The sequence below is a fragment of the Natrix helvetica genome (genome assembly GCF_964273705.1).
Source record: "Natrix helvetica genome assembly, chromosome: Z".
Lineage (NCBI taxonomy): Eukaryota > Metazoa > Chordata > Lepidosauria > Squamata > Natricidae > Natrix > Natrix helvetica.
Window position 1 is genome coordinate 112,573,132 of NC_138554.1, and position 26,976 is coordinate 112,600,107.

The 26,976-nt window shown below is 38.9% G+C and overlaps 1 protein-coding gene across 5 annotated transcripts in view; it reads right to left on the reverse strand.

Annotated features, from left to right (window-relative positions):
* The window catches only part of MLLT10 (MLLT10 histone lysine methyltransferase DOT1L cofactor), a 149,477-nt gene that overhangs the window by 72,485 nt on the left and 50,016 nt on the right, over positions 1 to 26,976 (reverse strand). For all 5 annotated transcript variants that reach the window (XM_081971672.1, XM_081971670.1, XM_081971674.1 and 2 more), the window contains exons 5-6: positions 14,890 to 14,993; positions 14,457 to 14,550 (exon numbers count right to left, since the gene is read on the reverse strand). In XM_081971672.1, the coding sequence (XP_081827798.1) occupies positions 14,457 to 14,550; positions 14,890 to 14,993 (198 nt within the window). The remainder of the gene's footprint in view (positions 1 to 14,456; positions 14,551 to 14,889; positions 14,994 to 26,976) is intronic.

The window sequence follows — 26,976 nt, forward strand, 5'->3', positions numbered from 1 at the left end:
GTATAGAATTGTCTCTCTAGCAGCCAGTGCACTTGGAGAGCATCATAGGACCTGGCCAAAATGCTTTTCATGAACTGCTGTTTTCAATCTAAATGTAAGAATAGCTGTCATAAAGATCACAGTAGTTCTCAACTTACAACTACAATTGAGCTCAAAATTTAATGGTAAATGAGAAATTTGTTCAATGAGTTTTGTTCCATTTTACGATTTTTCTTGCTAAGTTTGTTAAGTAAATCACTGCAGTTGTTAAATTAGTAACATGGTGCTTAAGTGAGTCTGGCTTCCTCACTGACTTTGTCAGGTTTCAAAAGCTGATTACATCACCCCAGAATACTGCAACTATCATAAATGTGAATCAGTTGTCAAGCATCCGAATATAAATCATGTGACCTTGGGGATGCTGCAATGGTTATCAGTATAAAAAATAGTCATAAGTCACTTTTTTCAGTGCTGTTGTAACTTTGCACAGTCACTAAGTGAACTTTGTAAGTTGAGGACTAACTGTACATTTAACTGTGTGATTATCAGTTAGTGGAAAATAGTTCTTTTTATCCAGAAATGGGTCTAGCAGTACTAACCAAAGTTGACAAGCAGAAGAGACATAACAAAAGACAGATAGGAATTTTTGCGGAAAAGAAAGAAAGAAGGGGGAAAAAAACGCTGTTTAAATAGTTAAACCCTAAAGAGAACTGCTTGCTTTAAACAACTTGGAGACAGAAATGAGAATTGGCTAACCCACTAAAATATAAATGTTGAATTTGGATCTGAAAAGATTGTGTCTTTAAAAGAGATTAACAGACAATTGGGAACCGGGGGGGGGGGGGGGGGAAAGGAGGCGGGAAGCTAAAAATACCTATACTAAGAAGACTGGCTTTGTTCTAGCTTGTTCTAATTTACACATCTTAAGCAACCCTAATCAATGAGATGTGGAAAACAACAAGAGGAAAAATCAAGAAAAAGCGTTAGTAATTTTATCTTTCTGGGATTTAAAACTACCAAGCTGTACACCTGAAAATCATCTAATTGAAAGAATACGGAGCCATTTGCCGGAGGGAAGAACAAATAAAGTAAAATGTTTAGGGAGGGTTTGAATTTAAACAGAATGTTTGATTTTGCGGCTGTGGAAGAAAAGAAGAATGTCTTCTCTCCCCCACACACACTTTTTTCTTCTTCACTTTAGCTGAACTGGAATATTGGAGCTGGATCAGAATCGGGAAATAAGAAGAAACTGTGGAACTTAAATTATAATTAACTGTAACTTTTGAACTGGACACTATGGAAAATTGGGAATTTGAAGAAATATGTGAGATTATAAAAATATGCACGAGTCATTAAAATTAAATAGAATTTTGAAGTTAGAAATTAAGGAAAAACAAGAAAAGAGGGAAGAAGAAGGAAAAAGTAGTGGAACTACAGAAAAAGCAATAGAAAATAAAAAACAGACAAAAGATTTCACTGGGTTTAACAGTGGCACAGGGAAATTGAAAAGGGGGGATATGTCCAATAAAGAAAGGGAAAAGGATTATAGAAGAAAGGAAAGGAAACGGCCAGACAGGCATAGAGAATAAAGAAAGGAGTGATAAGAGAAAAGAGGAAGAGAAGATAGGGAGACAGAGGATACGTCGAATGACGCAGCAGTGGGTGATGGAAAAGTCAAGAGAAGGAATAATATATACCCAGTAGAAAGAAAAAGCAGGAGCTTAGTGTTTGGGATAAAAGGCTCACTAGGAAGAAATGGAAAGGATAAGGCAGAAAAAAGGAGAGAGGAAGAAGGGAAGCACACACACGCACACACGCACACACAGAAGCACATATATTAATATGAATGACTATCAAATTTGATATTTAGAAATAACTATGTGGAGAATATAAATGAGAGGTATGTGATTTGCTCTTTTACATGTTAAACTGAGTTGCTAATTGATTGAATATGATAATGAAAAGATAATAAAATATAAGTTAAAATATTTGGAATATGGATGGTTAAAAATATAACTGCTATATATGTATATGTATACTTTTTTTTTTAAAAAGGATATATGTTAAAATTATTATAAGCAATGGATAGGATACAAATATGGTGTATGGAAAGCAGAAGAACCAATGATAGTTTGGGGGGGTTGGTAGTAAGATGAATAGACATAATATTGAATAATATAAAATAGTCTGGTTATGTAATGGTATACATATGGCTATTTGTATGAAAATTAAAAAAATCAAAAAACAAAAGGATAACATTCTAGAATTGTAATATAGAAAGAATGCGAGCACCACTAAAAGATCAGTCAACAATGTTCAGCTTGGTTTTTTCAGCTAATAAGTGAAATAGGTATTAAAAAGGTTGTTATAAAGTGTAAGGTACAGCTGTGAAAAATACACTACTGATTACTTTGGTCCTCAATACTAAAATGAAAAAGTTCACAATTTTTTTTGACAAGAAATCAACCGTATACAATAAATCTTGCTCTAGTTCTGTTCTATTTGTCCACACACTGAAATGAGAATACTAGTAAAATTAAATTTAAAGTAAGAAAAGGAGAGCTCTTTCACTAATTCTCATTATTTCTTAATCAACACAGATAGTGTTAATGTAACTGTTTCACACATTGTTTAAACCAAAGACCTTTACACATTTATTGCTTCCTGATGAAACTTTTGAAGGTGCTAAAATGATAAAGTAGATGTGTTAGGTAACAGACCCACTTACTTTCCCCCCCCCCCCCTTTCTCATGGTGCTTATCCTGAGAGTGAGAGGGACAATTACTTAAATTTTGAACGTATGATCTATTAAATCTCCATTTGCTCTTTTTCTAAAAAGATAAAATATATATTCGTAGAATGAATACAGATAAAAGCTATCTAATTAAGTCTTACAGCCACATCACTCCAAACATAATGGTCTAAACAATTTTGTTATTTTTATACATAACTTGATTAAAATAATACAAAATTAGACATTTATTTTGCTTTGTATTGATGCACTACTATTATAGTTCGACTTGTGTGTGTAAGGCTATCATTTTATAGCTTAATGAATTTGTACTGGACTAATAATTTCCATGTGTCCTCTAATTAACACTCACTGGTAAAATAACTAAGATGATCAAAATTGAAGCAAAAGTGATCATGCATTGCAATCTATGGATCAGCATCTATCAAGACTCAATTATATGAAATAGTAGCTTATGAAGCTTAAACACAACAACAGGCAGACTCTTATTTCTGTTTGGTTTTTATTCTTTGTGCAGAATTTATAACCAGAGCTTCTACATGCTTATAACATCTAGGGTATAGATGTTCTACAAAAACAACTTGATAACATGTACAGTATCAATTCCAAACAAAATGTCAAATGTAGATCAGTGGTCGTCCCCAACCATTTTGGTTCCACGGAATGGCAGCGAGAGGGGAGGTTTTCATGCACAAAACCTAATACAGAGCATGTGCAAATAAAGCTTCACATGCTCACCGCTGATTGCGCAGCCCGGTTTCCACCAGGCCGTAGACTGATACTGAGGACCTCTGATGTACATTATCTGTTCATAAAACTGGAAGTCATAATGAGTATTTCCACTTCTTTAATTGTTAAACATTTTTGCCAAAGTTTTACATATTATGTAAGGAAGAGGCCTTTTTAACTGAAATTAACTTTACACAGTTTAACAACTTAATAATCTTCATATCAAGATATCTAGAGAATTAGACATGAGAAGTTATTTACATATAATTGTAGCTCATCAAATGTTTCTCTAGAAATACAGCTTTTACATCTGCAGAGAGCTTTGTTTTGAAGCTGAAGTAAGTCTGGCAGGAGACATGTGTCCACATTCAGATCACATGCTTTAAGATGATAGTTCCTTCTTTCCCTGCTTAGTTTCTGAATGTGCACATAATACACAATTACTGGAAAACAACTACAGTGGTATCTCAGTACTCAGTACTCAACTGCTTCAAAATTTGTTAAATTTGATTCTGGGCGCATTTTGATGCAAAACTCAGTGTTTGCTTAGTACTCAATGAGCTGTAATAGGAAGAGGGGAATAGCTATGGAACTATGGACAGGAAGTCAGCCATGCTGAGAAAGTAACTGAAAAATGAGTGGGACAGCCACAAAAGGTGGACAGAAAGTTGACATGTTGGAAAGCTCACTAACATAGGAAAAGGGACAGACGGAAAGTTATTCCCAGTCAAAACAAAGGATCATGTCATTAATCATGTGATTTGCGGGGGGGTCATCTTTTTTAGTAGTCATTGCACCTTCTGGAACCAATTAATGATGTCTACCGAGATACCACTGTATAGAGGAGTGAATTATAACACTATATGGATGGTCATCTAAAGAATTACAGATTAATTTAAATAATTAGTTCTTTTCAATCTTTCTGAAAATCTATTTACTAGTAGGACAAGCTTATCAAGAAGGAAGCTAAAGTAGAACTGTTCAAAAAAGTGGGCATCCAATCTTCTCATCATATCAAATCAATAGGATCAGATACAAATGTATAACAACAATCAGCTAACTATTCCCAAACTCTCAGAAAGTAGCTCTTCTTCCAGAAAAGCAATAACTCTAATGGAATAGTCTTTACTGACCCTGACACAGATAATTTGCTAATATGGCATAATGTGATTGGATAAACTCTCAGAAAAAGACGGAACTCTGTTTTGAATTTTCAGACTAGATCATGAATTATTACAGTTTTTCTTTTCTTTTTTTATTAAAAGTTTTAACAAATTATACAAATATTTCCCCTTCCCCTTCCCCCCTCCGACCCTCCCTCCCCCCAACTTCCCAGAGCAAAATACAGGGTATAAATATTTAACAAGGCGACGGACATTGTTGTCCGCTGTTCGTCTATCTGGAGGGCTCCTTTTAGGAGCACTGGAGGTCTCGGAGGGACCACCTGCAGCAGGGCGGCTTGCTGGAACCCCCCGGATTCGGCAGCTCCTCTTTCCCGGATATCTTGCATTATTTTAAGTTTCACTCTTGGTTTCTTCCCCGCCCAGACAAAGTTATTAATACCTTTCTGCCATTCTTCCAAATTTGCATCTTTTTAAAGTATTGGTATCATTTGAAAGAGAAATAGAAACTTAGGCAAAACATTCATTTTTACTGCTGCTATCCTTCCCAATAATGACAATAGTAGTTTTTTTCCATTTATTCATCTCTAACTGTATTTTATGCCATAATGTTTCATAATTATACTTATATAATTTACCATTTGAGGTTGTAATGTAAACTCCTAAATATTTAAACTTTTCTACTATCTCACATCGTTACTCTTTCTAGTTCTTCTTTTTGATTTGTGGTCCTATTTTTAACTATCATCTTTGTTTTTTCTAGATTTATTTTGAACCAAGATACTTGATCATATTGATTATGTTCATTAAACCTATAGCTGATTTCCCCGGTTGGGTTAAAGTTACAACCAAGTCGTCCGCAAATGCTTGTACTCTATATTCATAATGCCTAATCTTAATTCCCTGTAGGTCGTCTGACCCACGTATTCTATTCAACAATAACTCCAAGGTTAAGATAAACAATAATGGGAACAGGGGACACCCCTGTCTTGTTCCTTTTTCAATTTTGAAGGATTCTGTTAAACTACCATTAACTATAATTTGTGCTGTCTGTTTCTGGTATATTGCCTTGATAGATTGTGTGAAATACTCTCCAAAACGCATCTTTTGTATTATTTTTATTAGAAATTGCCAATTCACTCGGTCAAATGCTTTCTCCACGTCTAAGAATAAAAGCACTGCGGGGACTTGGTTGTTCTTCCCCAAATATTCCAATATATTAACAATTTGTCTTACATTACTTTTTGTTTGTCTCCCCTGTATAAAACCGGATTGATCATTATGAATCGTTTGTTGTATAATTGACATCAACCTACTTGCCAATATTTTAGCAAAGATTTTATAATCTGTATTAAGTAATGAAATAGGTCTATAGTTTTCTGGCTAAGTGTGGTCCTGATCTTCTTTTGGAATCAGGGAAATAAAGGCTGTTCTCCAAGATGGCGGTACCTTTCCTTCCATTTGAATTTTATTAAATAATTCCTTAAGAGGATCTACCATTTCTAATTGTAACTTTTTATAATAAACCGCTGTCAATCCATCTGTACCTGGGGCCTTCCCAATTTTTAATTGCTTAATTGCCAGGAGAATTTCCTCCATGGTTACAAGCTGATTCAGTCTTTCCCTTTGTTCATCTGTAACTATAGGTATTTTCTCTTTCTCCAGATATCTATCTATATCTAAACCTTGTATTTTATCACCAGCGTACAATCTAGCATAATATTCTGAGAAAGCCTTTTTAATCATATCCTGTTGATAAACTTCTTTGCCTTTGTATTCTACTTTCTCCATAGTATGAGACTTTTGTTTTTTCCTTAGCATGTATGCTAGCCATCTACCTGGTTTATTTGCATTACAAAAAGTATTATGTTTAGCATATATCAGGTTAGTGGCTGCTTGATCTGACATCAACATATTGAACTGCCCTCGCAATAAAATAATTGCTTCTCTTGTCTTCTTATCATCTGGGTTAGATATTAACGCCTGCTCTTTCTTTTTTTATCTCTTCTTCTAATTCCCTTCGTTTTCCCCCGTCTGCGCCTATATAGATTGTTCAAATTTATTAAGACACCTCTCATGTAAGCTTTGCTTGCATCCTAAACCATTTCCATCGATGTCTCCTTATGCATGTTAAAAGCAAAATATTATTTCAATAGTTTTTTACATTCTATAACATTTCTTACATATCTAAATAAATTTTCATTTAACCTCCAAGACCTCCTGGATCCCTCTCTATATTCCAATTCCATCCAAACCGGATTATGATCTGTTAGGGTTCTTGGGCATATCTTCGTCTTCTTCACCCTAGAAAGTAAATCATTTGTAATTAGTATGAAGTCAATTCTGGAAAAGGATTGATGCCTATTGGAAAAAAATGTAAAGTCCCGTTCTTTAACATTCCGTTCTCTCCAAATGTTTCTCAGTTCCATATCATCCATCAATTCAAAAAAGGATTTAGGGAGTCTTGTTCGTGTTTGACTATTTTGCAGTAGTCTCTTCTTGTCTTTGATGGTGTCCAGTGCTCCGTTCCAGTCACCCAATAGTATACACGATCTATAATCCCATTGTGTTAATTTAGTATGAAACAACTTGTAAAAATTTTCTTGTTGTTGATTGGGAGCATATACTCCTGTTAAGAGTGTTTTCTTTCCTTCTATTAGTAGTTTGATTGCAATATATCTTCCTTGAGGATCTGATTCGATTAATTCAGCCTTTAAATCGTTTCTTAAGTATATAACTACACCATTTTTCTTCTCTGGAGCAGATGCCACAAAGTATGGTCCCAATCTTGCGTTCATCAAGTATTTTTGATCCTGTGTTCTAATATGTGTTTCTTGCAAACAAATTACATCATTTTTAAATTGTTTCAGATAGTGAAATTTTTTTTCCCTTTTTTGTGGTGAATTTAAATCATTAACGTTCCAGGTTAGAAATTTAATTGTCATCTTCAGCTCCCTGAAGCTTTCTAAGATCTGCCTGGAAATCTTGCTGGGATTTCACCTTTGGTCTTGCTCCCCCCACAGCTTCTGTGTTTGTATTTGTAATTTCTTGGATTATTGTCTGGGCTTGCTGCATCTTTAATTCTTGCTCTTTGCGTTTAGTGGCCACTCGAGTTTGTCTTTGTTCCATAATTTCTTCCGTCTCCTCAGGTAAGTGCAGAGCTTGAGCAGCTCCCGCTTGTACTTGAATATCTTGCTGTCTGGTCTCGCCTGTTTCTTTTCTTCCTCTAGCTCCTGGGGATGGGGGGTATCCAGCCTTTAATACATTGCTATAGAAATCTCTTGCCTTCCAAACTGAGTTAAGATGATATCTTTCACCTTGATAATTCACCACCAATCCGGCTGGGGCCTCCCATTTATATTGTATCTGGTGATTTCTAAATTCGTCTACTAAAAATGCGTAATCCTTTCTGGATCTCAACATTGTTGGAAGGATTTCCTTCAATACTACCATGTCTTGTCTTGCCACTTGTAACTTATTTTTGTAAGTTGCTTGCAGTATTTCATTCCTAGTTTTCCTGGTGACAAAATAAATTACAATATCTCTTGGTAGTTGTCTCTGTCTGGCAATCCATGAATTGACACAGTAAATTTTATCGATCTGCCAGACACACTCTACCTTTGGTTCACCAGTTAATTGAGCGAAAGCTTCAGCAAAAATATCTCTCAGATCTTCTTTGTTATGTTCTTTCAAACCCCTTATTCTTAAGGCAAATTCCATTGTTCTGTATTGTATCATTGTAACTTCTGCCTCTGATTTATCAATTTTGATTACAGGTTTGGATTAAATCCTTAATTCCAGACATTTCCTCAGACACGTCTTTAAAAGCATTTGAAATCTTTTCCTCCAAAACAATGGCTTGGTCTTTTAATGCATTTTGGAGAGCCTCAAGTGTCAGAGTTTGTGTTTCTACTGGGGGTAATAAAGATTGTAATTTCTGTGTCTGGGCTGGGGAATTTCCAGCACTCTTTGAAACACTTAGTTTTGTTTGCTTTGAAGCCATTTCCAGGTATTCAAACAAACTTTTCAACAGCCAGTTTATTGAGTCCAAAAAGTCCACCTATTCCCCCAGATTTGTTAACTAATACTGTTTTCTTTTATCTTAAACTCTTGAGTCTTTTAACATCGTTACCAGGCAGTTAACAAGTGCCGTCCCTTTTAGGTTTCACTTTCGACACACCCTTTATTATTCAATCGCCATCTTAAGTCCCTTTGTCTTCACAGTCTTCACAGAGGGAAGTATATTACATCGGAATTAAGGTTTGTACTTACAATTATATTCCCTCCTGTTTTGCTCTGCCTGCGTATCAATCAAATATAGATTTAAACATTGACAGCAGGGGTAGTCGTGATGTTTCGTTTCTGCAAAAGCAGAAGCACCCCGGAAGAGGAGCTATGTCGGGCTTCTGGGGAGCTCTCATCCTTCACACCCCCGAGTTTCTCCTGGGGGTCCCAGGGAGCTCTACCCTCTCCCGTCTGCTCGCCCCCCCCTTTTCCCAAGGGGGGAGTTTTCAAGCCGCTAGACAACTGATTTACGCTGTTCTAGCAGCTTACTCAGTCACGGGGCTGGCGTTCCCTAGGGAGCGTCTTCCAATGCCGACGGTGCCACCGGAAGCTGTCTACAGTTTTTCAAATGATGCAGACATATCTATATAGAAAATAATTTAAAGTCTATCATTATAGAGTGAGGAGCATTATTCACATTAGAATAATGGAAAACATTCAAGACAATTGCCAATCTTCCCAGGAATGGACATCCCAGCAAATTCAGCCCAGGCCCACACCCTACAATGCTTAGAAAAATTACAAAAAATCCAAGAGTTACATCTCAGACTCCATAGGACTCAATTTGCAGCTTAAATGTTAAATTTCATGACATTATAATTGGAAAAAGACTAAATACGTTTAATTTGTTTGAAAGAGTTTCAAGGACAATGTCTCTTCTTTATAAAAAAAGAACATGGCAGGTGGCTTAGGTTTGTAAAGTTGCATCTGAATAAATCACTACATTTCTGGAAAATTATCCTTTGGACAGATGAGATCAAAATTGGGCATGTTTGACCACAATGCACAGTGCCATGTTTGATGAAAACCCAACATAGTGTATCAGCAGACACATCTCATACCATCAAGAACAGTAGTGAAGGGATGATGATTTGGCTTGTTTTGCAGCCATAGCACCTAGGCACCTTGCAGTCATTGAGTTGACCATGCATTCCTCAGTTTATCGAAGTATTCTAGAGTCAAATGTGAGGTCATGTGTCTGACAGCTAAAGCTTGGCTGACTTTGGATCTTGTAACAGGACAATGATCCCAAGCACACCAGCAAATCAACAACAGAGTAACTGAAAAAAGAAAAGAATCAAGGTGTTTTGAATGGGTCTGTCAAAGTCCAGACATCAACCCGACTGAAATCTGTGATGGGAACTGAATTTGTTTATCTGCATAAATAAATGCCCATAAATCTCAATGCACTGAAGCAATGTTGTAAAGAAGAGTGAGCCAAAATTCCTCCACAATGATGTGAGAGACTGATAAAGTCATGCAGAAAACAATTACTTCAAGTTATTGCAGCTAAAAGATGGTTGACTGAATCATAAGTCATAAGTTTCATACATGACTTCTCCATTTTGACTTTCTCTTTTTGTAAAATAAATGATGACATACTGTAATATATTACGTGTTATTGTTCATTTGAGACTTTTAAAAACTACTAAGGACCTGATGCTTTTTATTATATCCTGATACATAAAACCACATAACTCAAAAAGAATATACTTTCTTTTTCACATGACTGTATCTCTCGAAATGACACTAGAAGAAAAGTATAATAGATGATATCAAGGATATTAGTACTGGAACAAGTCTACAAGCAATGTAAGGGACAAGTCAGTATTAAAAATATTCATTAATGTAATTAATAATTAAATCAAACCACTGGCACTAATAAAAAGACTAACATTTCCTTTACTAGAAAGCTCATCTAGAAAAGTATGATGTGTACTACTGCTGCAACCAGAATTGCATATGTAGTAGAAGCATATCCAATAAAGTCTTCACATTGGACAGTTCTGCAACTTACAGAGATTCTAATTATGATCTGCTATCAATGTGATTGTTATAAACTAAAATTGAGGAATTACTGGTGAATAATAATGAGATGCTCATTATGGATGATAACATTCTGGACTCTCCTTCACTGAGTTTCCAGACATCCTAATCAGGTATTTTTTCCCAAAACCAAGATGAAATTCAGTGACAAATATCCTATATGTATGTTGCCCATTTATGTCCAGTTGAATAGCTTGTATAAAGTCCTCCTATGACGTCACTTAAAAGAAGCAACCTGAAAAGTGATAGTTTAAACACTTTTTCCCCACTTAAAATGCCATTACATCAGAAATGAAGCACATGTGAACTTTTGCAGATTTTCTTTTCAAAATAAGTCAAATAATTTATACATCATTAGAAGTATGTCCTAAAATCATCTATATTTTATTACATCAACTAAAGGAAATTACACTGCACACAGTCAGCCACTAAGGAAGTATTTCCTTGATGCACCATGGTGAAAGCTATTCCAGTAGCAATGTTGATAGCTAATTATGGAAATGACTGTTTCTTTTTCACATTTCTTTCTACAGTTGTTGCTATTTAACAAAGTGACTACTTACCTTTACTTTCATGTATATGATGAAAAGAAAGCATTAACCTAGGGTACTTGTAGAGAGACCCAGAGGACTAATGGCATTCCTATCATAATGTCAATGTGAATAATCTTATAAAAAATCTAGAATAGAAAGTTCAAAGCTGGAACTGGGTCTAGAATAAGATTTGTGATTATTTAATATTGCTCCATATCAAAGAAAAAGCGATAAGTACCTGAGCAATCAATTGGTATTTTTTAAGCTGGGATGAAATTCTTGGCAAGGTCTGAGACAAACATTAAATTATGTTGATTATAGAAGTAACAGTTATGCGAAGCAATATTCACAAAAGAAAGCTCAATGATTCAATGAATAGCTTTGATTGGTAAATTTTTGAAAATGACACAGAGAAAGCAAATATTCAGCAGTAAGAGCAATGTACTTGTAGTACATTTTTAAAAGTCATATGTATCAATTCATCCAAAGAAATAGCCAATGGTATAATACAAAATTAAAAAAATGATAAGAGATGAAGGACAGGAAAGAAAATCAAATTAAATCAAAGTAGTATTTGATAAATAGATTGGTTGAGATGAATGTTTCTGCCATGGTCAAAAGAGAGAAAAGTATGCTTTTTGCCTTTGCTTTTGTGCATGTCCTTTGTTAAGAATGAGATACTTTTTTCAATATGGGAATGGAAGCATGATTCTCACCAAAACCTATTTCTGCTCAAGAATTTTCCAAATGGAACTCTGCTGAAACACATTGTGCGCAAACAATATGAAGAAAATATGTTGAGGTTTTTAGAGACAACGAACTGAAAACTAATATCCTTTACAAACCAGAAATAATCCACTGAAATACATCTTAATCTTAGTCCATTTTTTTCTCTGTGCTCCTTGACATTTATAGTTTGTGCTTCCCGATCAGTTGCATTTTCAGTTATCGGAGTAGTGCCATAGAAGTAGCACAAATTATTGATATTTCTTTCTTTACTTTTAAAATCATAACTCTAATTTTGAAATTAAATTGTCTTAATATATATTGAAAATTGCAATTTATAAAATTCAAATTTTATCATGTGTAATCATATACTTGTGATTATGCCTATTGGATTATGTACATATAAGCTAAGTTCTTCTGCAAATTGGACTGTCATCCAGATGCTGAATGTCTTATTACTTACAGTCTCAAAATAACTGTATAGAGTCAGACAATACTTGGTAGGTTAACAATGAAGGTCATGGAAAAGATATACAGATACCATGACATGTCTATACCCAGCAACGGTTTGCTAGCAATGGTCTTCCCTTGACATTTTATGGAAGCATAAGATAGGATTTTGATGAAGCTTTTGAATATTGATGTTGAAGCCTGAGAATACTATGGAGACAAAAACAACAACAAAGGGAACATAGAACAAATTAATCTAGAGTTCCCACTCACTACATAAATGACCAAATTATTAAATTTTGGACACAATTTGTGAAGGCTAGTCTCTTGATAAATCTATAATGAGAAAGATGAGAAAGATAGAAAGAAAGAGCAGAAGAGGTGATTGCTACTAAGGTAGATGGACTCATTTACAATGGCAACTGATGAACCACTGGAAGATGTGAAGTCCATGTTGGGAGAAGATCATCTAACTGCATCATCTGATTCTAGCAGAAAGTCTATCTATGTGGTTACTACTAATAGTTGATACCAACTTGATGGAATATAATCAATATTTATGCACATTAAAGCGTTAATGACAATCAAATTGGATAAGGAGAGTACTAAATGAAATGCATTAAATGTTTGATCCAAATATTAACTGAAACAAATACCTTTTTCCAGTAAGGCAAATGAGAACAAAATCCAAACTAAGGAAATAGAAAAATTATCAAGAGGCATTACAGTGGCATAAAGTGGATTTCAGAAAGAAAAATTAACCATGGACCTAGAAATAAAGGATGATGTGGGAGAAAAAAGATGCAATATGTATAAATATTAGAAATGTTAGAAGGTTCAAAACCAGGAATAAGAAATACCAAATTATTTAAACTTTTAATTTACTATTGCAATAAAAAGAACCTTTATATACAGCAGAAATGCATGAATTCTATATATAATGCTTATAAAGTTTCATTCTAAGATCCTAAGTCCATTCCAATTCCATATTAAAAGAGAAGACTATTAGTTAAATTATAGATCTTTAGAACACTTTTACATTGCACGCTAAGGACATTGCACTTCAACAATTCCTCATCTTTTATAGCAGATTTTCATATTTTCACAGCAAAGGCAGAATAAAACAATGAATATCAAAGTCATGGGAATAAGTCATGACAATTTAAATATTATTTGAAAAAAAGTACAAATTAGAGCATCTGATGGTGGTACCTCAGTACTCATCGTTAATTGGTTCTGGGAGGCATGATTGAGTACCAAAAATGAAAAATTTTCCCACAAGGAATAATGTAATGAGGCAGCCAACACCAACAAATTCTAGTTTGTGCATTGAGTACCAATGCTAGGACAAAATTTTCACATCAATTGTGTTGAGTATCAAGCTTGATGAGTTTCAAAGCAATTGAATACCAAGCTACCTCTGTAGAAGCAAATGTAGCTATATTCCTCATATTAAAATGTAGGACACAATTGGGGAGAAAAATGAATTAGACCTATGACTGATCCCAATTTATAAAATCTGTAACAAAATTGTTTTGTACTCTCAGAAAAGTCAATGTTCATTAACTTACGGAATCTATCATAAATATTTACATCCAAAAATGCTACAAGTAGAAAGTCTAAATAAAGACAGTAATATTATCTCCATAATCAAGATATTAACAATAATTCTAAGGCAGAAAAACAAAACAAAATATGTTAAGCAAAAAAAACTTAAATTCCTTGTATACTTGTAAATCCAGTTCAGACAGATTTATAAAACAAATACTGTCAGTCAATCATAAAATGGCAGTTATCTCTTAAAGCCTTAATGCTACATAGAATCTGACACAAGATATATACAATGTTAATCTGAGAAACAAAAACCACCGTATGGTCAGATTTTTGAGGAAAACCCCCCAATATACTCAGATTTACAGAATAAATATCTTCAAAATAAAATGTCATAAATTGAAAGTAAATTGAAACTTATAGACTGGGATAAAGCTTAATAAATCTTAAATTATGCATTTATGAAATGTAGGAATTGCAATGCTGAATTCAACAAGTTCTTACCAGTTTACTGAAATGGTATTTACAATAACCACAGTATTGGACATTGTCTGCACCGTTACCTTCTTCTTCACAAAGAAGTCCTGCAAACTGTGCACTGGAAAAAAAAACATGAAGGGTCAGCTACCAAACATGGCTGCTTAACAAAATTTTGCACTTCAGTTATTAACTGACTTTTTAATTTGGAGCAATTATGCTGTAAAACTAATCAATAAAGTATCTATATGATATGTAAAAGGAACTTAGCAATCAACATTTGGAGAATAAATGTAAAAAAAGGAAATTTCCCTGAGATATTGCAACAGTAAAATACATCTGTTATATGTAACTTGTCTGAATAACTCTGGTGACTTGTAACAACATATAAACATATAAATTTATCTAGGTAACAAAGAAAGCACAGGGAAAAAAAGAATTGTCCTTTCTGTTTGCTTACCATGTTACATGAAAAGCTTGGCGACATCCATGTTTATTACAGGTCATGCAAGCACCTGAGGCTGCTTTGCTTTCTCTGCCTTGCTCTTCACATATATAACATGTCTATGGGGAATAAAACAATATTGTAATTAGTATGCAATTTGCTTTAAGCAGTTTAAAACTTGACAACAAAAGAGTAAACACTGAACAGTTCTTCTGTTTTCAGACATGTTACTTTATACTGAATGTGACCTCCATCTGAGTATTCTGTAAGAGTTCCCAGTTCTGCATCCATGCAATAAACTGTTTCTACTACTGACCACGCAGCATTGGCAAATACATCCATTTACTTGATTGTATGATAGATCTCCACACTTACAGGATAGAGTCCCAGAATCCCAGACTGATTGTTCTGCCATCTGTAGTTATGAAAACCTTGAAAAGACCCACTGTTACACCCCTTGTAGTTTTCCTACCACACAAATAAATTGGCAGATAATGCTGTCAATATGGTACTGCCCTACACCCTGCAACATCTTGAATCCCAAGAGACCTGTGCACAAATCCCTTTTGTAGGGTCCATCTCAGCATTCAATACCATCATTCCAGAAATTCTTCACTCCAAACTGATTCAGCTAGCTGTGCCTGCCCCTACTTGTAGTGGATTTACAAGCTTTCTGACAGATATAAAGCAGCAGGTGAAGCTAAGTAAAGTCACATTGAATATCTGAACCCTTCAGGGCTGTGTACTCTATCCCTTACTCTTTTCGCTGTATACCGATGACTTTATCTATAAGGATCCCTCTGTTAAAGTACTGAAATTTGTAGATGATACAACATAGAATATAGACAGGTTGAGGAAGAACTGGCCCTGTGGTGCAGCCCGAACAATCTTTAGCTGAACATGTTTAAAACTGTAGAAATGAGGGTGAATTTTAGGAGGAGCACTCCAGTGGTGGGTTCCGGATCCCGGTGCAACCGGTACGGTGCAATGGGGCCGGGTGCCCGCCACATGAATGTGTGCAGTGCATGCGCGCGCACACACAGTGCACGCATGTGCACTTACCGCCCATGACCCTTTGCGGCTTCCAGCTGCTTGGCGAAGCATCGCGCATGTGCCATGCGCTCCATGCGCGTGTGCCATGCGCTCCATGCGCCTGTGCGGAAGCCGGAAAACTTCAAATACTGGTAAAGAGCGCGGGAAGGAGGGCGGGCAGGCCCTCTGGAGCACTGTACCAGAACGGTACCTGGTGCTCCTGGCAGGCACCAGTACGCCCGTACCGGGGCGTACCGGTCGTAACCACTGGATCACTCCTATCCTATCAAGTCTTACTATATTAGATAACACAGTATCAACAGTAGATTTCTTCAGGTTTTGGGGTTCTATAATTTCCCAGGATTTGAAATGGACACCTAACATTAAAACCATCATTATAAAGGCACAACAAAGAATGTTCTTCCTGTGTTAACTCAGAAAGTTCTGACTGCCCCAGGACCTGTTGATACATTTATACAAACGATTTATTAAGTTTGTCATTTATATTTCTATAACTGTCTGGTTTGGTACGGCAACCAAACAAGTGATGTACCTACTTCAACAAATAGGACTGCAGAAAAAATAACTGCAACCAGCTTGCCTTCCATTGAAAGATGTATATTGCATGGGTCAGAAGGAGAGATGAGAAAGTATCTACAGACCCCACACAGCCTAGACATAAACTGTTTCAACTCCTCTCCTTGGAACACTGTATGCCAACACAACTACACATAGAGACAGTTTTTTCCCCTCATGCCATCATTCTGCTGAACTCCTAATCCCCACAGTAATTAATGTCTTATGTATAAATATATTTACCCATGTAATATGACTATATTACAATTATCCCCATCTTTTCTACTACTTCCTCTTTTTTATCATCATTACATTATTACTTTGTTGTTTTTCCACATGCACTGAGAACTTCTGCACAACAGAAAAATTATTTGTGTGTTTAATCACATTTGGCCAAATAAAGCATACTATAGCATAGCATAGCAAGGGTTCCCAGCTCCCAGGAGATGTCTCACTATCGGATTGTGGCCTATTTGAAACCAAACCACATGAAAAAATGGACAAGTGCCTGTGTGTGAATCTCCACTCATGCAAGTGGCAGGCAAGCACATGCGCCTGTGTGAAGCTCCACTTGCATGAGCAGAGGAATCTTACATTTGTGGGCAAAGCTCCACTGTGCGAGAGGACGGCACTTTTGCTCATGCATAAAACTTCATTTGTGTGAATGGAGCTACATGCACGAGCACACTCTGCTTGCACAACTGGAGCTTCGTGTGTGATTACAAGTTTCTGCTGCTCATGTAAGTAGAGCTTCGTGCACAAATACAAGCACCCTTCACTTCCGTATGAAGTACCATTTTCACAAGTGGAGAATGAGCATGTGCACTACTCATACAAATGGGCGTGTTTGCTCTGGACTGGGCGCCAAGCTGAAAAGATTGGGAACCAATGCTGTGCTGTGCTGTGTTCTGTTCTATTCTATTTTATTCTATTTTCAATAGCAAATGAAACTCAACTGACTCACTGAATACTGTATTACAGCAGGAACAAATGTAACACAAAAATAATTCTGCCCAGCAAGTCACAACTGATATTATTAATATTAGTAAAATAAAAGATATAACTTGCCTAATTTAAGTATTCTGTGATTTGTGTGTCATCATATAATTCTGTTAACTTCTTAATTTTAGTAATATGGAACTACTCTAAAAAGGCAAGGATCAAGCACAGAGACATAGGTGTGTAGTTGGTTTCAAATGCATAAGCACAAATGAGGTCAATTCTACATATTTAAAACTTTTTCCCATAAAAACTGCAGCAATATGTAATATATTGTATATTGACTCCACAAAAAATTCAAACAACATAAATAAATCTCCCAAGATCACAGGAAAGATTACATTCTGGAAAATCTATTCTATAAAATACTTGATATTTTATAGTTTTATTATCTCAAATAAAGCTTCTGCCTTGTGCGTAAGTGCACAAGAAACCCTTATACTTCAGACTTATTCTTATGGTACGCTACATTAATGCAATGATGAAACATGAAAAGAATCTTATTATGCCTTTGTATAATGTCTAAAGCTCATCAAGTAATAATAGAGGAAAATATTTGTAGCTCATTAGATAAGTCAGATGAATTTTCTCTTTGGAGGAAAAAAAAGTTTTATTGGGTATATAGCAGCGATGGCGAACCATTTTTGGCTTGCGTGCCATAAGTGGGGGGAGCGCAGGGAGGTAGTGTGCGGGCGTGCCGCACCCATAATGCAATGTGTAACCCATGCGCATGCATGCACTACGGGCGCTCCCCCCCCACTTTATGCATGCTTTTTTTGCCCTCCCCAGGCTCCAGAAGCTTTATAGGAGCCTGGGGAGGGTGAAAACAGCCTCCCCCGCCCCCCGGGAAGCCCTCCGGAGGCATCAGGGACCTTCAGGAAGCTTCCCTGAAGCCTCTGGAGCAGTCAAAATGACCCTCCAGACAAACCAGAAGTAACTTCTGGTTTGCTCGGAGGGTCGTTTTGAGGGCTCCGAAGGTTTGAGGAACCTCCAGGATGCTTCCCTGAAGCCTCCGGAGCAGTCAAAACGACCCTCCGAGCAAACTGGAAGTCCGTTTCTGAACTTCTGGTTTGCCTGCAGGGCAGTTTTTTGCGCTCCGGAGGCTTCAGGGAAGCTCACGAAGCCTCAGGAGGACCTCTGGGGGCACGGGGGAGGCTCTTTTCGCCCTCCCCAGGCTCCTATAAAGGCTCTGGAGCCTGGGGAGGGTGAAAACTGGCTTTAAAAAAGGGTGAACTCAGCTGGCTAGCATGCACATGCGCGCTGGCCAGCTGACAGGGCAGCCCCTCGCGTGCCACCTGTGGCACATGTGCCATAGGTTCGCCATCACTGGTATATAGGCTGGTGTTTTATGTATTTATTTGGTCTGCTTCTTAGTGCAGTTCAAGGTATTCTTCTGACCTTTCAAGCCCTTAACGGCATAGGTCCTGATAAACTGCTTTGGCCCACTAAGCCCATCCTTCTCATGCAAATAGAAAGGACCTATTTCTCTTTAATCTCTAACTATCAGGAACCAGAAGAGCCTTCTCAGCTGCAGTGCCTGCCCTTTGGAACAGATCTAAGGTAAGACATGCTCTCCTCCTTCCACAAGAACCTAAAATCTTAGCTCTGCTGAGAGGCCTGGGGACCAAATGGTGGAGTTCCAAGCTGGAGGTGGCTGCTGGATTGATGGCAGACTCCACTCCCCCCACTTTGCACACTGGTCTCCAATCATCCATCTTCTTGGTTATCATATTGACATATTCTTGTTGTGTTTATTTTATTGTTCTATTATTTAATTTCTATTCTGTTTACACTTTCATTTTCTTCCTTTTTTATTATTGTAAGTCACCTAGAGTAGCCCCATGGCAAGACAGGTGGAAAACAAGTTAAACATAAATAAATTTGTATCTTATGTAAATACTTTGAAAATGAAAATTTAAAAGATCCTCTAAAGATGGTAATAGGCTATTTGAAAGTACTGTTCAAATACTGGAACTCTAATATACATGTCAATTAATTGTTTCATTACATGAACAATAAATGCTGATTGTAATAGGCAACATATTTTTTCTTCAAAAAATATTCCATTGTAACCCATAATTAGATATTCGTCAAATGCATTCTTTCCACTCTTCTTGATAATATCTGACTAATCTATATCTATTTTTATTATATTATGAAATGTAAACAAACATTTGTGCCTACTTTTCTGATATAAAAAATCTGATTTATAAGGAAGTTTTTCAAATATCACAAGTTGAATTCGGACAGTTGCAGGCCTACACTTACGAACTTGCAAGTAACTATTGAGAAGTATTGTAGTAAAAGATGGAAGATGTAATTATGTTCCTTGTGGCATATACAAATACAGGTAGTCCTCGAGTTACAAATGCAAATGGAGCTTGCCTATTCATTCATTCATAACCCAAGTATTTGTGGGAGTGAATCCCACAAATCTTGAACACGATTACTCTCTCCTTTCATCCACACATTCACTAATTGAATGTGCAGTTTGTTAAGTGCACATGAGGTATTTCAGGATGGGGAAGGCCAAGGGGACCTAGTGATGGAACAGGCTACCTACCACCCAAGGCCTCCCTGATCCACTGAAATACCTCATGCTCCCCAGAATTCTCCCCCAACCTGCTGCATCACTTACCATGTGAAGATCTAACAAGCTGTCTCCTCTCCAGTCTCTCAGCCACACACGCCCCTCCACAGCTGCGTTTTGGTGTGCGCAGGCTCCCCCAGTAATTTGCTAGCCAAAATGGAGGTTTGAAGGGGCAAACTCACTCCTCCGAACCTGTGTTTTGGCCTACAAAGTGCAGAACGGAGAATATACAGGATGAATGTTGCAGAACCTGTGTGGTTGTTCATAAAAGCAAACAACTGCCCTGGTGCTGCAACATTAGTAGTTTCAGGACTTCACCACTACGGGGTGCTTATCATGTAACTTCAAACGTTCAAAACACTTGTAATCTGGGGATTGCCTGTATTTCCTAAGTTACATACTGTAAACTCAATGTAATGCAAAAGTAGCTAAGATGCATAGACACAGTTCCACTGTACACACAATGCACTGTAATACAGTAGACAGATAAATACCCAATGTATGCAAAATTGGATTGTTACGAGGCTTTCTGATGGTAACATAATAAGAGCAATCCTATATGACTGTGCTAGTGGTATAAAACTGGACAATTCATAAGAACATAATCATTTTTTCGATTAGACCAAGAAAGCATATAATATAGCATCCCATTTATCACAAAAGACCATCAGATCTCTATGAAGTGATTCATAACTAAGGCACGAGGGGAACAGCTATCTCTTATTACAGGAAGTTTTTGATTTACAGCCACAATTTATTTATTTATTATTTATTATTACTTGAACTTATTAGTCGCCCCCTCTCCCCACAGGGACTCGGGGCGACGTACAAAACTATTATATAGCGTACAGAGGAGGTAAGAATAAATAAATAAGTTACAATACCTAAAAAAGTTAAAACCCCAGTGAAATTAACCCTTAAAAACTAAAATTACCAATTAAAAATGCCCTGGGCTGGAGAGGTTGTAGTATTATGCCAGGTCAGCTAGTCGAAACAGGTAGGTTTTCAGCTTCATACGGAAGGAGCGAAGGTCGGTTGTTGTCCTGATGTCTGGGGGGAGGTCATTCCAAAGGGTGGGGCCCACTACAGAGAAGGCCCTACTCCTGGGCGCTGCCCTCTGGCACTCTCTGGAGGACGGCACCCGGAGTAGTCCCTCTCTGTGTGAGTGGACGGGTCGCAGGGATGTATGGGGCAGGACGCGATCCCGCAGGTAACTAGGCCCTGTGCCATGGAACGCTTTGAAGGTGGTAACCAGCACCTTGAAGCGCTCCCGGTAGGCCACAGGAAGCCAGTGCAGCTCACGCAGGATAGGTGTTATATGGGAGAACCTCGATCTCCCCATAATTACCCGCGCGGCTGCATTCTGGACCAACTGCAGTCTCCGGGTGCACCTCAAGGGGAGCCCCATGTAGAGAGCATTACAGTAGTCCAGGCGAGACGTCACCAGCGTGTGAGTGACTATGCGCAAGGCCTCCCGGTCCAAAAGGGGCCGCAACTGGCGCACCAGGCGAACCTGGTGGAACACCCCCCTCGCCACGGCTGCCACATGATCTTCCATAGACAGCCGGGCATCAAGGAGGACGCCCAAATTGCGTGCCCCTTCCACCGGGGCTAATTGATCATCCCCGATGGCCAGCGATGGCATATGCTGGTTGAACCGGGAAGCCGGAAGCCACAGCCACTCTGTCTTGGAGGGGTTGAGCCTGAGCCTGTTGTCATTCATCCAGACCCGTACGGCTTCCAGACACCAGGACATCACTTCAACAGCCTCGTTGGGGTGGTTTGGGGTGGAAATGTACAGCTGAGTGTCATCAGCGTACAGATGGTATCCCACCCCAAAACCACGGATGATCTCGCCCAGCGGCTTCATATATATGTTGAACAGGAGAGGAGAGAGGATCGACCCCTGTGGGACCCCACAGATAAGGGGCCTCGCGGTCGACCTCTCCTCTCCTGCCAACACACATTGCGTCCGCCCAGAGGTAGGAGCGGAACCATCGTAATACGGTGCCCCCGACCCCCAACCCCTCCAGACGGCGCAATAGGATACCATGGTCGATGGTATCGAAGGCCGCCGAGAGGTCTAATAGGACAAGGATGGAGGAACAACCCCCATCCTTTGCCCTCCAGAGATCATCCACCAACGCGACCAAGGCTGTCTCCGTGCTGTGACCGGGTCGGAAGCCGGACTGGCGCGGGTCTAGATAATCAGCTTCCTCCAGGTGGCGCGGAAACTGCTGAGCCACCACACTCTCAACAACCTTCGCTAAGAAAGGAAGGTTGGAGACAGGACGGTAATTTGCTAGCTCCGTTGGGTCCAGAGAAGGCTTCTTGAGCAGGGGCCTCACCACCGCCTCTTTCAAGGCGGTTGGTAAAAGGCCCTCACCCAGCGAAGCGTTCACCAGCCCCAGTAGCCAGCCTCGTGAGCCCTCCCAGGAGGCCAGTACCAACCAGGAGGGACACGGGTCCAATAAACATGTGGTGGCTCGCAGTCGCCCGCGCAACCTGTCCAAATCTTCGGTGACAACAGGGTCAAACTCCTCCCAGCATGGTCTCTCAAGACTAGCCTCAGACGTCCCCACTGGAGCACTGAGGTGGGTCCATCCCCTTCGGATCCGATCGATTTTATCCTGCAGGAACTCTCCAAATTCCTCTGCCCAGCCCAGCAATGGGGGGTCCCGCTGCCCCTGTGACAAAAGGGAGCGGGTCACCCGAAACAGGGCGGCAGGGCGGTTCTCTGCGGACGCTATAAGGGTGGCACAATACTGACGTTTGGCCACTCTTATTGCCACAAGGTAAGTCCTTACGTAGGCTCTTACTTGTGCTCGGTCGGATTCGGAGCGGGAGGACCTCCACTTGCTCTCTAGGCGTCTCCTAAGGCGTTTCATCGCCCTTAGCTCCCCGTTAAACCAGGGGGCCCGGGTAGATCGTGGCTGTCGGAGAGGCCGCAAAGGCGCCACCCGGTCTAAGGCACCGGTGGCCGCATTATTCCACGCGGCTACCAGGTCCTCTGCCCGGGGGTGGGGCAGGTCTGCAGGAGGTGGCCCAAGCTCTGCCTGGAACCTATCTGGTTCCATCAGACGCCTGGGGCGGAACCATCTGGGATAGTCTGGTTCCGCCTCCCCGCGGTGGGGAGCAGCGCCAGGGAAGTCCAGCTGGAGAAGTGAGTGATCTGACCATGACAGGGGCGTGATGACTAAATTCCCTCTTCCCAGATCACTCGTCCACTGGTCGGAGACAAACACAAGATCCAGTATGTGGCCTCTTTCGTGTGTGGGGTCCTGAACTACTTGAGTCAGATCCATGGCTGTCATGGAGGCCATGAATTCCCGGGCTGCCCCGGATGCCTCTCCCGTCGATGGCAGGTTAAAATCCCCCATCACTAATAGCTTGGGGGTTTCAACCGCCATCTCCGTGATCCGCTCGAGGAGCCCGGGCAGGGCCGTTGATGTATGGCGGGGAGCCAGGTATACTATCAACAGGCCCAGCTGACTCCCTGGGCCCCATTTCACGCCCAGAGACTCACAACCAGATATCTGCGACACAGTGAATTCTCTCGGTGCCAAATCTTCCCGGATGATTATCGCTACCCCACCACCCCTACCTTGGGCCCGTGGCTGGTGGAATACACGGTAACCTGGAGGGCACATTTCCCTGAGGGGCAACCCCCCCTCTGGGCCCAGCCAGGTTTCCGTTATTCCTGCGAGGTCCGGCTCCCCCTCTGTGATCAAGTCACTGATGAGGGGGGCCTTATTAATCACGGACCTCGCATTACATAACATCAGCCTAAGGCCCAGGCTCTGCCGATCCTGTCCACCTAGCCTGCGGGGGTTGGTACAAGCGACCAGGCGTATCCAGCGGCCCTGGTCTCCCAACCGACTGTATGTTCTTCTAGTGTCCTCGCGCCCACCCCTCCCTACGACCGTCGCAATTGGAATTCCCCTTGTAGGAATGGTGTTTCCTCCCACCCCCCTCACTCCGCTCCCCTCCGTCCTGACCCCACCTGTTGACCTGGCTATGTCCATACCCCAAGGCCAAGTAGCCCTCCCCCCCTCCCTGGAACCCCTTAAAACCTTTAAAAAACATTTTACTAAAAAACCCCTAATCCCCCGCTTCCTCCACCTCTCTAGGTTAATAAATAAATTGAGTCCAAAATTTGTGTTGCTAAGCAAGACAGTTGTTAATTTTGATCATGTGACCATGGGAGTGCTGCAATGGTTGTTAAGTGTGAAAGTCATGTTTTTAATACTGTTGTAACTTCAAACCATCACTAAACAAATGGCTGTTAGTCAAGGGCTACCTGTATTGTTGCCACCTCTTAGTGTTATCTTTAAAACTCAAGCACTCAGGTTGGCATGGAGCTGATAAGAACTTGTTCCTTGAAGACACTCATTTTACAGTGTGGCTTTTTCCCCCTTCCATCCCAATAGTATAAATACTTCAAAGTGAAACACAGAAACAAATAATACATACATTTAGTATATGTGATGCAACAAAAAACAACAATAAAAGACACCCATTAGATGTGAGAAAATACAAACACCCTTAACAATTGCTGCTTTTTCCATTGCCCCATTTTAGATTATTTCTTTGATAGCTGCAACACTCAGGGACTCCAGAATAAGTTCCCTGTTGTTTGGTTTATAAATAGTCTTATGAATAGTCTAGTGTTTGCAAATACAAATTTTAAAAAAAGAATGGGTTTCGTTAAAAAGAGAATATGGTTTCTCAAACCATAAGGAAGACATGAGGTCATGCTAAAATGCTAATATTTTTCTTTAAAAAGCTAATAATGAAGCCTAAAATTCCAGGTAAAATTAGTAATAATTTGAGATTATCATAAATTATTATGAATATTCAGGGAAAGGAGTGGTATAATGAAATTTGGAGTCTGGCAACAAATGATAAATTAACAACAGAAATTAAACTTTAAAAAGGGATGATTAAAATAAATAATTATAATGAAATATTGGGGGGATTTTAAAAAATCAGTGTTGGTGGAAGATAATTGAATAAACCTACTCAAGAATATATGTTGTTTTGGAGGGTATAAGGGCACAATTGGAATATATTGTATATCAAAGGAATGTAAGGGGGGGAAAGATCTCCAGGGGGTGGGGGAGCACTGCATGTGTTTTTCCCCTTTCTTTTGTTTTTCTCTTTTTTGTATTAAGTTGTATATGTACTGTTAGTATTATTTGTGTTTAAAAAATAAAAAATATTTTAAAAAGCAAAATAATAATAATAAAAAATAAACTATTATGAATAGTTGCCATGAATAAGCTTTTCATTCCTAAATTTAATCTCCTTTCTCAGCCCCTTAAACTGATGATTATCATTGCTTCTTCTATGTTGTCCAAATCAGAATTTAACTTTCTTGTATTATTAACTTAAAGAAGTATAAAAATTAACATGCACCTATAAAACAGGATTTTTTCCAGATCCCTTTAAAAAATATTATCCACTCACAAGTATTAAATTCCTAGTGAATATACTATGTACAGTATAGCACATGTTTATAATGTAATATTCTATGTAGCTTAAATCACGTGCTCAAGTTGTATTAGCTCTCCATCTATATTCTTCCTTGTTGCATGCTTATGATGTTTTACTATGTCTAGACTATGGACAACTATTAGCAGTGACCACATATAATGTGATAGTGATCTTCTTCTAAAATTAAAATTCTATGTCATTCATTTGGCTTAATAGGGTTGATTCAATGCAGTAATTTTTAATAGCAAGAATGCCCTTTTTTCTTTTCTAGCTCTTATATTCAGAATAAATTGAATACAGATATCCTCGGTTAGCAACCATTTGTTCCGTGATTGTTTGCAATTATGTTGGCACTGACAAAGGATCATAAAATCCATGCCTGATGTTATGGCCTTTGCAGTGCCCCCATAGTAACGTAATTGCAATCTGTATATTTGGCAACTCATTTGCACTTATGACTAGTTGTCAACCAGACTATGATTATGTTATTATTATTTGCAATCTTCCCTGCTGGCTTCCCCAGAAAATCAATAAATGGGAGAAAGAAACGAGAGGGAGTCCTTTTATCTCTCGGAGCTAGCTGCAAACACCCATGCCATACTCCTACTTGGATTTTGGAACAAATCTTTTTCAAAAAGTTCCCAGAGACAATTCAAGGATTTTGGCATAGTGTTTGTAATACAAGGTGTTTAAGCAAGCCCCTAGAGGGAGTCCTCGTCTTTGGGGCTGGCTGAAAAAGTCTGTTCTGAAATTTAAGCAGGATTTTCAGTCATGGCAGAATTTAATCCAGAGTAGAAAAACTGGGGAGAGTTAATAAAGTAAGGAACAAGAGGTGCCTTAGGCAGGTGGGGGAGGCCTGATACAAGGAGCTTTTTTTCCTCTCACTTGAGCTAAAAAATCTTGGATTTCAGCAAGCAGAATTTTCAGCGCCTGAGCAGAGACACACACACACTAACAGATTGAAGCAGGCCTCTCAACCCCAAGGCAGTCTACACTTCTTAGTACTCCATTTACTTGACAACCCAAAAGTTAACAATCATAATTAGGTAGTCCTTGCTTAATACCATTTGTTTAGTCACCATTTCAAATTACAATGGCACTGAAAAAGTGACTTACAACTGTTCTTGCATTTATGGCTATCACAACATATCCATAGTCAGATGATCATGATCCTGGATCTTATCAAGCTGGCTCCTGCTTACAATGGTTGCAGTGTCCTGAAGTCCATGTAATCATCATCTGCAACCATCCCAGCCAACTTTCAACAAGCAAAATCAACAGAGAAGTCACAACTGACAGTCTTGCGATGTCACATTTAATAATCAGGAATGATTTACTTACAGGGCATGATAAAAAGTCAAGAAATTGAGGGTGGTCACATGATGTCTCAATGACTGCCCCATTTAATT